General features: G+C 48.6%; 1 protein-coding gene across 1 annotated transcript in view; it reads left to right on the top strand.

Annotated features, from left to right (window-relative positions):
• Positions 1-14,206, top strand: part of VWA5B2 (von Willebrand factor A domain containing 5B2) — a 453,973-nt gene that overhangs the window by 36,622 nt on the left and 403,145 nt on the right. Inside the window, exons 9-10 of the mRNA XM_029617330.1 lie at positions 10,045-10,169; positions 10,374-10,551. Coding sequence (XP_029473190.1) covers positions 10,045-10,169; positions 10,374-10,551 — 303 coding nt within the window. The remainder of the gene's footprint in view (positions 1-10,044; positions 10,170-10,373; positions 10,552-14,206) is intronic.

Here is a 14,206-nt window from a genome sequence, read left to right as displayed (position 1 = left end):
GTCCAACTGACTCCCTCACAGGCTTTCTGCTTCGGATATATTTAAAAAAGTTTTTACTGTGAGTTTTTGCCTCTACAGCCAACTTCTTTTCAAATTCTCTCTTAGCCTGTCTTATCAATGTCTTACATTTAACTTGCCAATGTTTATGCTTTATCCTATTTTCTTCTGTTGGATCCTTCTTCCAATTTTGAATGAAGATCTTTTGGCTAAAATAGCTTCTTTCACCTCCCCTTTTAACCATGCCAGTAATCGTTTTGCCTTCTTTCCACCTTTCTTTTTTTTTTTTGAAATATATTTTTATTAATTTTTGAAACATAGATATGCTTACAAAAATGTAAAGAGAACGTATCAGTCATATACAACCAGTACAATGGATGCAAAATGAAAAACAAACAATGAAAACTACCATATTTTGCAGTCATCGGTGTCAAAGATGGAGTTGCCAAATTGGGTAACCTCCCAAGTGCTTATACTAAATGAGTGGCATACAGAAGTGGAAATAGGCAGAACCGCATGCAATTATTATAAAGTGAACTAAGACCATAACTATTACCAATAGATCAAGTAATCAATTCCCTCCCCCACCCCTTACCCTCCCTTAAACCCTGAGACCCCCACCACCTCCCTACCACCCTCCCCCCCCATCATGCCTGCTGTGGAGACAGCTCATGTGCATCAGAGAGCAGTCAATGTGATCCCCCAATCCTAAAAAGTAGGTAGTTTACAAAAAAGTATTCCATTTGGGCATAAAAGTTGTGAAACGTCTGGGCATATGAGTTGTTAAATGCGTAAAGAGCTCATCCATGTCTACAAACCAGAGTGAACGACAGGTTTTAAATACATGAATACGGGTTCCCATATGTCCTGGATTGCCTTAAATTTCTTAAAAGAGGTATTCCGAGCTGTGGCATATTCTAGGCTGCACAAAGAAATCAGTCTGGAGAACCATGCGTCTACAGTGGGTGGTTGATCCGATAGCCAGTGCACTAGGATTTGTTTCTTGCCCAAAAGTCCCGCCCTGTGTAGGTATAAGGCGGTGGAAGAGGAAACACTCCAGGTCAGGGAAACATGAGACCCAAAAAGCCAAAAATTTGGGTCCACCGGTAGTGTGTGCCCCAGAATCAGAGAGCACAAATGGGCAAGGTTTTTCCAAAAGGTAAATATGACCGGACATTCCCAGAAGCAATGAACATAGGTGCCCACATGTGTCCGGCATTTGGGGCAGGTGTCCGTAGGAGCAATATGGAGCTTATGGGCCATCGATGGAGAGAAGAAGAATTGCCAGAGGAATTTATAGTGCGTTTCCTGTAAGAGCGCATTATCGCTGATATATCTGGTACTCTCGAAAAGGGAATGGAACTGTTTAAAGGATAGATTGAAGGGTGGCCATTGCGCCCATTTGGCAAATAGCTGTTGTGTGGGGTCCGAGGCTTCTAGCTTCGCCAGGGCTTTATAATACCACGTAATATTCAGTTTCTGGGTAGGGCAAACTGGGAAGAGCTCTCGAAGCTTGAGAAAGGATGGAGAAATCAGAAAACAATCTCGTCGGCTGGAGATGTAATGTTGAATTTGAAGAAGTGCAAAGTAATGTTCAATCGAAAGTCCGTATTGGCTCTGCAATGCAGCAAAGGGTCTGAGTTGTGAGGAGGTATCCGAAAAAAGTTGATATATATACCGCAATCCCAGCCGATGCCAGCCCTGAAAATGAGAGGTTTGTACTCCCGGCGGAAAGTCTGGGTTGTGGGCTATTGAGAGAAAGGGTGTTAGTCGGGAGGGGATTGCAAGGTATTTAAGGAGTTGACCCCATACTCTCCGTCCAGTCTGCAACAGAAGGTTAAATTTAATATCCTTTGGTAGGCGGCTGGAATCCAGCTGTAAGAAAGGGTTTAGTCTTGTAATGTGGTACCAGGCGGCCAGTACCTGACAGGGGACATAAGTTGAAGTGGACAAAAGCATATCCCGGACTAATCGTAAATTACTTGCCATATTATACCAGAGGATGTTCGGGCATCCCAACCCTCCTTCCTCTACTGGTCTGTACAGTATTTCCAACGATATACGTGGCTTTTTCGCTTTCCAAAGGAAGGTGCGGATGGCTTTGTTGATGCCTTGTAAATCCTTCTTGGTGATCCATAAAGGTACCATCTGGAGTATGTACAGCCATTTGGGCAGGAGTATCATTTTAAAAAGCTGTATCCGCCCTTTCAGGGATAGCGGCAAGGCTTGCCATCGTTCGAGTGTTTTAGAAGTTTGGGCTAATAGAGGGGTTATATTGGCGCTATAAAGCTCATCAATGTCAGTTGGAATACGAATCCCTAGATATTTGAGCGTGGTTTCGACCCAGCGTAGAGGGAAAGCGCCAGTCCAAGTATGTCGGAGCGTGCCTATCACGTCAACAACTTCGGATTTTTCATGGTTGATTTTTAGTCCAGCAAAGGTACCGAAAAGTTCTTGCAGTCGAAGTACTTCGGGCAGCGAAATTTCTGGGTTCAAAATAAAAATCAAGATGTCATCAGCGAAGGCTGCAACCTTAAATGTATGTGCTGGCCCTCCGAAGCCTGTGATCTTAGGGCTCGCGTCGATCTTCCGGAGAAGAGGATCGATGGCTAGTATGTACAGTAGGGGAGACAGGGGGCAACCCTGTCGAACCCCTCTACAAATAGGCACATTCTTGGATACCAGGCCGTTGGCTACTATTCTGGAGATTGGATTGTGGTAAAGAAGGGCAACATATTTCAAAAAAGCTCCTTGAAATCCCAAAGCACGTAATGCAAAAAACATGTATTTCCAGGAAACCCGATCGAAGGCCTTTTCGGAGTCAAATCCGATGGCTAATGCTGGGGTCCGGGTCGAGCGACATAGTTTCATAGCCGTAATCAGTTTTATCATATTGGCATTTCCCGTGCGGCCTTTTACAAAGCCCACCTGATTATGCGAGATGAGTTGAGGCAAGAGTTGGTTGAGACGATCGGCCAGAACCTTTGCCAGTATTTTTAGATCGCAATTCAGCAGTGAGATTGGGCGGTAAGAACCCGGTAATAAGGGATCTTTACCAGGTTTAGGTAATATAGTGATATGAGCCAGATTAAAATCAGAGGGAAATAGATTTTTATGTAGGCCATCCCTATAAAAGGCGGTCAGCGTATCGGTGATTTGCATGCGCAGTAGTTTATAGAAATCATAGGATAGGCCATCCGGCCCTGGGGATTTCCCTGTTTGGACTACGGCAATGGCGTTGGAGACCTCTATAGGTTGAATAGGACGGTTAAGAAACTCCAGATGAGATTGAGAAAGCTGAGGAAGCGAAATATCCTTAAAAAATTCCTCTTCCGCTGATCTGTTTTCATCAGGCTCTTCAGCGTATAATGTGGTATAAAATTCCCGGAATACATCACAGACATCGGTTTTTTGTGAGACCAGATTGCCTCGGGCATCTTTCATTCGGGAGATAAAGGTTTTCGAACGCTCAACCCGAACCAGGTTGGCAAGCAGACGACCAGCCTTATTGCCGAATTGGAAGAAGTTTTGTTCCCCTCTATCAATTTGTTGTTGCGCTCTGGTATGCAGTAGAGTATTAAGTTGGTTCAGCGTGTGATAATATTCCGTCTTCGGGTGGCCCGGAGTTGAAAGCATGGTGAGTTTATGAAAACGTAGTTGCTGTTCCAAAGCCAGGATGTCAGAATGGAGGCGCTTGCGCAAGGAGTGTGTAAATGATATTATTTCACCACGCAAGACAGCCTTAGACGTTTCCCATAAGAGTTGAGGGTTATCGGTATGTTGATGGTTATGCTTAAGAAACTCATCCCACTTAGTTCGCAAGAAAGTCTGGAATTGAGTGTTCTTTTTGAGCTGAGCAGGGAACCGCCACATACGGGAACCATCTGTGGTGCGTGTGGTAGTCATCTGTAACGTAACTGGGGAATGATCAGAAATTACCTGTGTTTCGATAGTAGCAGAGACTATGCGGCCAAAACTACTTTGGGAGACCAAAATATAATCTATGCGGGATAATGATGCATGCGCCCTGGAAACATGCGTGTAGTCCTTCTCAGTGGGATGTAGCACCCTCCATATATCGACAAGCCCCAGTTGGGAACAAAGGTACGCGATGCCCTTTAACTTTTTAGAGGGTGTTTGAAGTATCGGGGGGCTACGGTCCACACTGGCATCATGGACGCAGTTGAAGTCGCCCATGAGCAGCAAAGTACCTTGCATATGAGTAAGTAGTAAATTTCCCAGATTTTCAAAAAAGCTGTGGCGATATTCATTGGGGGCGTAGACATTGCAGATGGTAACTAAGGTATCATTCCACGAGCCAGAGATCAAAACGTATCGGCCCTCAGAATCAATAACTTGGGTAGTGACCTTAAAGTTAATATTTTTGTGGATGAGCACCGCCACCCCTCCTTTTTTCCCTTGCGCTGCAGAGGAGATACAGGTGCCCACCCAATCTCTTCGCAATTTTGCGCTCTCCAGCGCTGACAGGTGTGTTTCCTGGAGGCAGGCTATGTCGGTCTGTAGACGGCGTAGATGATTAAGGATTTTCTTACGTTTAATGGGTGAACCCAGTCCATTCACATTCCATGACACGATTTTATCCATTGTCAAAATGGTTCCAGGACACCCAGGACCCAGGGCCCTGACAAGGTGGCTTATCTAAGAGCAGGAAGGCCCCCAGCCTGACCTCCCTACCTCCCAGCACAACATAAAAACCAGCTCCCTGAAAAAATAGTAAGGGCTGTCTCCCCCCCCCCGCAGGCTCCTTCCCCCCCGCTTCCCTTGCCCCCCCCTTTCCCCCCCCCCCCCCCTTTTCCCCCTTTCCCCTTCCCAATCTGCATTGAAACCACTATTACTGTGGTTAGGAGAACACGAGTAAAATGTGTACGGGCATCTCACTCCCCCTATGACAGGTGCATACATAACAAAGAACATAATCAAAACAATACAGTACTCCCCTACATATGGCGTTAGCCGCATACCCTGTAAAACCTTGAAGAATAAGGAAAATTAAAAACTGATGAAGAGTGGAACTTCCACCAAAACAGTAAGACAGTCCTTCTGCCCACAGGTACTGTAGTCTGAAGATCCAAGATGGAAATAGTCCATAACCAAAAGAAGCAAAACAAAACAAGCGGGTGTCTTTGCCAGATGAGAGTCTAGTTCACCATTAGAGCCCCTCATGTCTGGCTCCATATGTCTTGGTATAACAAGGGGAGAACCCGCAGAACAAGGCTCACTAGCCAAGATGCTAAGGAATAGTTGCCCTGGCAGAGTCCTTCAAGAAACGCAATTTGTAAGGTCCAATAGAGCCATAGCGCAACAGTTGAAGCTGCTTCCAAAACGCGCGGCTATTTTTCAGGCACCTCCCTAGAAGTTCAGCCAGCAACCGTATAGTTAGAGAACTGATGGTTAGGATACGGTTTTGGGTCCGTGTTGTAAAAAGCCATAGTACTAATCTGTCCTGGGAAGCGCTACGGCTGCTGGAGAAATTGTTTAGCGGCCTCCGGTGTATCAAAAAGCCGGATTTTATCTGCACCCCATATTTTCAGTTTCGCTGGATACAATAAAGAAAAACGTACCTGGCGGTTGTAGAGCTCTGTGCATATGGGGGCGAACGCTTTCCTCTGTTCAGAAACACGCAGCGAGTAATCCTGGAAAACTCGGATTTTCACCCCATTATACATTATCTCCTTCTTTGCACGGTAAGCCAGCCAAATATCTTGCTTGTGGCGATAGTTGAGTAGCTTGGCAATTACAATGCGGGGCCGTGTTACGCCGTCTTTCTTGGGGCCGACTCGATGAGCCCGCTCGATCACAAGGCCTCCCTGCAGCGCCGGCAGCTCGAGTTCCTCCGGTAGCCATTTTTCAAGTAGAGTGCACAATTCGCTATCTGCTACACTTTCAGGGAAACCGAGGAAACGTAGATTTACCCTGCGATCTCTGTTCTCAAGATCATCCAGCTTTTGTTCAAGGGCCTGAATTTTAGTGTTGTGCGCCTGAAGGGTAGTAGGCACCACGAGGCAGTCATCTTCAAGCTTTGATACGCGGCCTTCAACTTGCTCTATCCGTGGTGTGAATTCAGTGAGGGCTGAGCACACTTCAGTAAGCCGTTCCTCGATCCCTGCAATTTTTTCTCCAAATTTTTCATCGAGGGCAGAGCAGACCGTTTCTTTGATGTCCGCCAAGGTAATTCCCGCATGGGTACTCTCCTCCGCCGAGTCGGCCCCGAGCGCCATTTTGGCCTCAGCTCCTCGCGATTTTTCTTTGTCTTTTTTTGTACCTCTAGCAGCCATAGCCGAGGGCGATTTATACATATAACGGACGATGGACATATGCTCGTGTCCAGGAAGGGGGTTTTTTTGTATGCTCGTCGCGGATATCAGGCAGATGGTAAGCAATTGTGGGAGCAGACGCCCGGAGCTCAAGGAAAGACCTCTTTCCTGCTCACCACATCACGTGATCCTCCCTTTCCACCTTTCTTAATGTGTGGAATACATCTGGACTGTGCTTCTAGAATGGTATTTTTTAACAATGACCACGCCTCTTGGACATTTTTTACTTTTGTAGCTGCTCCTTTCAGTTTTTTTCTAACAATTTTTCTCATTTTATCAAAGTTTCCCTTTTGAAAGTTTAGCACGAGAGCCTTGGATTTGCACACTGTTCCTTTTCCAGTCATTAAATCAAATTTGATCATATTATGATCACTATTGCCAAGCGGCCCCACCACCGTTACCTCTCTCACCAAGTCCTGTGCTCCACTGAGAATTAGATCTAAAAATTGCTCCCTCTCTCGTCGGTTCCTGAACCAATTGCTCCATAAAGCTATCATTTATTCCATCCAGGAACGTTATCTCTCTAGCATGACCCGATGATACATTTACCCAGTCTATATTGGGGTAATTGAAGTCTCCCATTATTACTGCACTACCAATTTGGTTAGCTTCCCTAATTTCTCTTAGCATTTCACTGTCCATCTCACCATCTTGACCAGGTGGACGGTAGTATACCCCTATCACTGTAGTCTTCCCTGATACACAAGGGATTTCTACCCATAAAGATTCAATTTTGTATTTAGTCTCATGCAGGATGTTTATCCTGTTGGACTCTATGCCATCCCGGACATAAAGCGCCACACCTCCTCCCGACTGCTCCTCTCTGTCATTGCGATATAATTTGTACCCCGGTATAGCACTGTCCCATTGGTTATCCTCTTTCCACCATGTCTCTGAGATGCCAATTAAGTCTATGTCATCATTTACTGCTATACATTCTAATTCTCCCATCTTACTTCTTAGACTTCTGGCATTAGCATACAAACATTTCAAAGTTTGTTTTTTGTTTGTATTTTTATTCTGCTTTTTAATTGATAGGGATAAGTTAGAATTTTTTAGCTCAGGTGAGTTTTTAGTTACAGGCACTTGGACTACTTTTCTCATTATTGGAACCTCACTGTCGGGATGCCCTAATTCTAATACATCATTAGTATCCTTTAAAGATACATCTCTCCGAACCATGCGCTGCTGAGCGACTGTCGGCTTTCCCCTTTGTTCTAGTTTAAGAGCTGCTCTATCTCCTTTTTAAAGGTTAGCGCTAGCAGTCTGGCTCCACCCTGGTTAAGGTGGAGCCCATCCCTTCGGAAGAGACTCCCCCTTCCCCAAAAGGTTCCCCAGTTCCTAACAAAACTGAATCCCTCTTCCTTGCACCATCGTCTCATCCACGCATTGAGACTCCGGAGCTCTGCCTGCCTCTGGTGACCTGCACGTGGAACAGGGAGCATTTCAGAGAATGCTACCCTGGAGGTTCTGGATTTAATCTTTCTACCTAAGAGCCTAAATTTGGCTTCCAGAACCTCCCTCCCACATTTTCCTATGTCGTTGGTGCCCACGTGTACCACGACAGCCGGCTCCTCCCCAGCACTGTCTAAAATCCTATCTAGGTGACGCGTGAGGTCCGCCACCTTCGCACCAGGTAGGCATGTTACCAGGCGATCCTCACGCCCATCCGCCACCCAGCTATCTACATTCCTAATAATCGAATCACCAACTATGACGGCCGACCTAACCCTTCCCTCCTGGGCAGTAGGCCTTGGGGAGATATCCTCAGTGCGAAAGGACAATGCATCACCTAGAGAGCAGGTCCTTGCTACAGGATCCTTTCCTGCTACACCTGGTTGGTGCTCTCCCATTATGAGACCTTCTTCCTCCAAGGCAGCACCAGGGCTGCCAGTCTGAAGTTGGGACTGGACTACTATGTCCCTGAAGGTCTCATCTATATACCTCTCTATCTCCTCGACTTCTGTTACCTACGTGCGGGTCTGGAAGATTTTTGAGGCTTGGTGCGCAGCGCATGATACTCATACTTCAAGGGCTTCCGTTCCTCAGATCCTGGCATTCCTCCAGGACGGAGTGGACAAGGGACTCGCCTACAACTCCCTGCAGGTTCAGGTCGCTGCCCTGGGCTCGCTTCTCCAGTATGCAGACCAGTCATCTCTATTGGGACAACCGGACATCGCCCGTTTTCTCAAGGGAGTGAAACACTTATGGCCTCCCGTTCGGGATCCGTTTCCTTCTTGGAGCCTTAACCTGGTTCTTCGGTCCCTGGCGGGTCCTCCTTTCGAGCCTCTTCAGAACACCTCCATTAAGGACATCACACTCAAGACTGTTTTCCTGGTGGCCATAAGTTCCACTCGCCGCATCTAGGAGCTCCAAGCGCTCTCCTGTAGGGAACCCTATCTCCGGTTCACGGATTCCGGGGTTTCGCTACGCATAGTATCCTCCTTTCTTCCCAAAGTCGTCTCATCTTTTCACCTCAATCAGACGGTCGAGCTCCCCTCCTTCCCAGAGGGGGATTCGGGGCACCTGCATTCTTTGGACGTCAAGCGGATCCTCATTCACTATTTGGAGGTCACAAATGATTTTCAAGTCTCCGACCATTTGTTTGTGTTGTGGTCGGGACCGAGGAAGGGTTCCCCGGCCTCGAATACCACGATTGCCAGGTTGCTGAAGGAAGCTATAGTCTCAGCGTACATAGGTGCAGGTCGAGAGCCTCCACGGGGGATTAAGGCACATTCCCTTCGCTCTCAGGCTGCTTCCTGGGCCGAGGTACAGTCCGTCTCCTCACAAGAGATATGTAGAACGGCGACCTGGAAGTCGCTCCATACCTCTGCATGCCATTACCGATTGCATTTACCCTCATCGTCCACGGGGTGTTTCGGTGCCAAGGTCATTCGAGCAGGGCTTTCAAGGGCCCACCCAGTGTAGGGAAACTTTGATACATCCCACCGTCTGGACTGATCCTGGTATGTACAGGGAAAAGAAAATTACTCCTTACCTGCTAATTTTCGTTCCTGTAGTACCAAGGATCAGTCCAGATGCTCGCCTCTCGTTACCATACCTGCTCGATATCTCCACTGCACCTCGTTTTCTTATACCTGTTGGGCGTTTGTGCCCGATTTCTCTCTAGTTCCTGTTGACTTGCGAGTCTGTTCTCTAGTTCGTTCTGCAAGTTCTCAATTCTGGCGCCATTTGCCTCATTTGGGCTATTGTTTTTTATGATTGTTACACTTGATCCAGCCTTGATAGCTTGTTTTTGGCTTTGATATACTCGATACTGAGCTCCTGCAAAGGGTGCACATGTACTTATGCCAGCACCCTGCGAAGCCTTGTCTGACTCCCATCTGCTGGACGGGGACATAACCCACCGTCTGGACTGATCCTTGGTACTACAGGAATGAAAATTAGCAGGTAAGGAGTAATTTTCTTTTCCCCCAGTCTGCAGGTGTGCCGGTGTCACTGCGGGGCATGTGGGAGCCCCTATCTGTGGGGGTGCTGATGTCACCATAAGGCATGTGGGAGCTCTCACCTTCCCCCAGTCTGCAGGTGTGCTGATGTCACTGCGAGGCATGTGGGACCCCTCCCCACCCTATGCAGATGTGCTGCTGTTGCTGCAGGACATGTGGGAGCCATGGTCTCCATAGGAAGTGGTCTTTAAGGAGGGTTGCATGTAATTCCATTCTTTCTTTTTTGTGTTGTTGCTCCCCCATAGGCAGAACGGGAAGACATGGCACAGAAGCTCCAAGAGCAGGACCTTCTTCTGGATGCAGCCCGGGCCAACATCACAGCAGAGCTGCAGAATGCACAGAGGGAGCGGCTGCAACTTGAGAGGGAGCTGTGAGTGTCAGCAGCCGTCTTCTTCCACTGCAGATGTTTTAAGGGAATGCTGTGAAGCAGCTCTTCTAGTTTTTTGCTCTTGAGCCAGGAATTCTTGAGATTCCTGAGAATCTACCAGAGGGACCTGCGCAGCAAACTCCTGCCTATGCTTTCCTACCTTTGTCTCTGCCTTGGCTCATTTGTGCCCATTGTTCTCCTGCACAGGAAGTCCTTGTACACACAGCACACTGAGTGCAAGAAGAGAGCCGGCCTTGTTGAAGAGAAATTGGCTACGCAGAAGGAACTTCAGGAATCCACCATTGTTCAACTAGAGAAGAGCATGGAGACTGCACGACAGGAGGGCGAGACACTGCTGAGGGAGAAAGAGGGCCTTGTAAAGGAGGTACTACACCCGAGAAACCATTACCATTGTTTGAGAGGGGATAGTAACCACTTTCTTAGCACTCCGGCCCCCCTCCTAAATATGAAAAGAACTTATAACCTAGGATAATGGCAAGGTCCTTAAACCTGCCTGGCCATGTTCTATATCTCTGATACCCAGTGAAAACATTCAGGCCTGGCACGGGAGAGAGCAGAACAGATAAGTGTTGGTAACAACCGATACAACTCTGGCACTGTCAGGATCATAGAGAGTTTAGATCGATGGTCCCCCATCCCCTGCTGGGAGCTGACCACCTACTGCCATCCATGCGAATTTTAGATGCCAGTCACTAGCCATCAATGGATAAACAAATAAGGGTAATTCAGACCGCGCCAGGATTTTCCAGCGTTGCTAAGAATGATGAGGCTTCCTTTTTTGAGGTAAAGAAAAACACTGTTATCAAGGTGCACCCGTAACTTTGCCGGATAAAGGAGGGCAAAGCAGATTCCCCGCTTGTGCAAATCAGAGCAGGCCGGGGACACCATCTTCCTCTGCGCCACTGTAGCCGCTGAGAAGTCATTAAAGAGCAGTATCTTATGGCCTTGGTATTCCACCGAGGGTTGCTGTCGGAAGGCATGAAATAGCTGGGTTTTGCCTGACCAGTTGAGAATTCGCGCCATGGACCGGTCTAGGTTTACTATCTGCCACAAGTGGTGGGCCCGCCCGATGAACCCTCTCACAGCGCAACTTGTCATCAGGCAGCAGCAGGCCTACATGACCAGGGAGCTCCGTCTCCACAAAGGATGCCAGCTCTTACTGATTCTGGGAGGCCAATGATTTTAAGATTGTTGCGCCGGCCTCTATTTTCCTGGTCTTCCAGTCTATCCAGCAGTTTTTTGTTGGGCCTGCAGCTCTACCATGTGGCACTCTGAGTCTGCCAGCCTGTCCCCATAATCAGAAAGTACCTGCTCCGCTTGATCCAGCCACTTAGACTGCCCCTCCAAAGTGCCTTTAAGGTCATCCATCGAGGTCTGAATTTTAATTAATCTTGCATCCAGCGCCGATGTCACACTTCGAGAAATTTGCTGCAACACTTCATCGGATATTGCCGCCAACATTTTGGGAGTCTCCGGTGTGGCCCCCATTTTGGGAGTACTCTGCTGACGATCCACGCCGCTCTTCGTGGTCCGCTGGCGCATTCCAACCTTGGCGCATCTACTGGGGAGCTGACGTGTGGGAAGCCCTCTGGAGCAAAAACGGTGCAGAATCGCTGTTTTAAAATGTGATTCCCTGCTCATGTCATCACTGGAAGTCTAAGTTTAACATTCCTAAAACAGAAATCATGTTTCTTTCTGGTATCAAATCATCCTCCTACAAAATACCTACCAGGGACAGAGCATTCTCCTAGGAGAAGCAGGATGGTAGTCTTCACATATGGGTGACATCATCAGATGGAGCCCGGCATGGAAAACTTGCCACTATCCATGCAAGGTCCCCCTTCATTCTCTCTTTTTCCACGGTGCAGTTGCCTCGCGGCTTTTGGAGCTCTGCTTCTTTTTCGTTTTTTGTCTCTAATCAGGATTTTTTTCCCGTTTCATTGACGGGTTCCCCTTTGCAGTCGGTGTCTCTACTTGGCGTGATAGGAAAAACGTGTTTTACCTTTCTCTTCGTGGTCGATTCCCGGCATCCCACTTCTCGGTGGCCCCCAATCATTGACCATGCGCCGGTTATTTTTTTATGGCGTCCAGCTTTCGTCTGTGCCCCCAGTGCTCACGGACCATGTTCATCACAGATCCATGTGAGATTTGCATCCTTTGCCTGGGGGCCTCACATGACATCCGAGAGTGTCAGCTGTGTGACCAGATGACCCCCTAAGGGCCATCGCGCATTCCTTGACAAAATGGAGAAGCTTTTTGGTTCCAAAAAGTCCACTCCATCCACACCCGCGTTGGAGTCTTAAACACCGGGGGTCGAGGGATGCTGCTCGATATGTTCCCTCTCGCTACTCCTCCGACTACATCTTCGAAGGACCGAGGGAATGGTGATCGGTCTTCCATCATCTCACTGGTTTCCAGGATATTGGGATCCTCCGCTTCCTTTGCACCGGGGAAAGACCGGGCCAAGCACCGTGGGAGATCCCGCAACCATTGACACTGGTCGCCATCAGTGCACAGCTCTGGTTCCAGAGCAATACCAGCTGTGGCCGTACCACCACTGAAACGATCCCATGGCTCAGAGGCTCTGTCCTCCGATATACCCGGGAGTCTCAGACCTTCGCCACCGATATTGGTGCCAGGCACCATGCCTCTTCGGAGAACTGAGGAAGTGCTGGTGACGCCTCATCCCCCTCCCTCAGTCCTGGCCTCACCAGACTTTCAGGAGGAGTTGGACCGCAGGGTGCAGACTGCGGTGCTCCGAGTCTTGTGGAGCGTCGAGCCACCCCCGCCACCGGTCCCCATGCCAGTGCTGGAGCCTCAGCTGTCTATTCTGGCACCCCTGCTCGAGCGTCTGGGCGTCCTCCTCAGTGCCCTTCCGACACAACCGATGCCCGAAGGACCTTCGGTTCCTCAGCGGCCACCAATGCCCCCTTCGGGAGCGATTTCCATTATTGGGTCCTCCGAGGAGGAAGATGCGGCTGGTGCCACGTTCCTGAGGCCTCAGTTTCCCGGGCCTCTGGCCTTCCATGGCCAGAGTCTGTCAATTCCTGCGCTGCCCTCAGTGCCTTCAAAGCCCTCGGAGCCCAGGGCTAGGGTATCCATAGGCCTCACTCGTGTAAGCACTGTGATGCCCTTGGTGAAGAAGGCGGCCCTTATGGTCCCGAAGGAGGATGATTCCTTGGAGTCTTCATCTGAATTCTTGGATGACTCCCTCTCCGAGCCTTCCCCATCAGAGGAAAGGAGTCTGTTCCCCCCCCCCCCCCCCAAGTGGACCTTTCCTTTGCAAGGTTCGTCAGGGCCATGGCCGAAGCTATTCCCTTCCAGCTCCTTACGGAGGAGAATGTGTGACATAAGATGTTGGAAGTGCTCCAATTTGTCAACGCTCCTAAGGAAATCGTGGTGGTTCCCATCCATGACATCTTTAAGGATCTTCTCCTTCAGATGTGGGAACAAGCGATCTCCGCCTTTCCAGTAAATAGGGAAGCAAATGCCACCTATTTGGAACAGCAAGCCTTAAGGTTTGAGAGGCGTCACCTCTCTCACCTGTCGATGGTGGTGGAGTCTGCCTTCAAGAAGACCAAGTGCTCTCACACCCATTCCTCTGCCCCTTCGAGGCAAGAACATAGGGAGCTAGATGCTCTGGGTAGGAAGGTCTTTCAGGGCGCTATGCTCATCGCCTGTATCGCTGCCTATCAGGTGTGTATGACCCAATACATCCAAAACCTGTGGAAGCAGGTCCAGGACCTTGCAGAGGGCTTGCTGCAGTAGCAACAGGAGTTGCTCTCTGCCATTGTCCTGCAGGGTCTGGAGGCTGGAAAACCCGAGGTGAAATCCACTTATGATGTGTTTTGCTTTAAGGAGGACTGGGTTAAAACCTTGAACTGGCCTCCTTAAGGTAGAATAAGGAAGTTGTCTGTACACTCCATTACACCAGCCTTATTAATTTTTAACAATTTTTCTTCAAAAAACAAACAAAAAAAGGACACCAAGTCTCTTTCGGATAATGGACTAGGGGGCAC

Source organism: Rhinatrema bivittatum, chromosome 9, assembly GCF_901001135.1.
Source record: "Rhinatrema bivittatum chromosome 9, aRhiBiv1.1, whole genome shotgun sequence".
Taxonomy (NCBI): Eukaryota; Metazoa; Chordata; class Amphibia; order Gymnophiona; family Rhinatrematidae; genus Rhinatrema; species Rhinatrema bivittatum.
The sequence above is the reverse complement of the archived record's forward strand: the minus strand, read 5'-3'. Positions and strand labels throughout refer to the sequence as shown.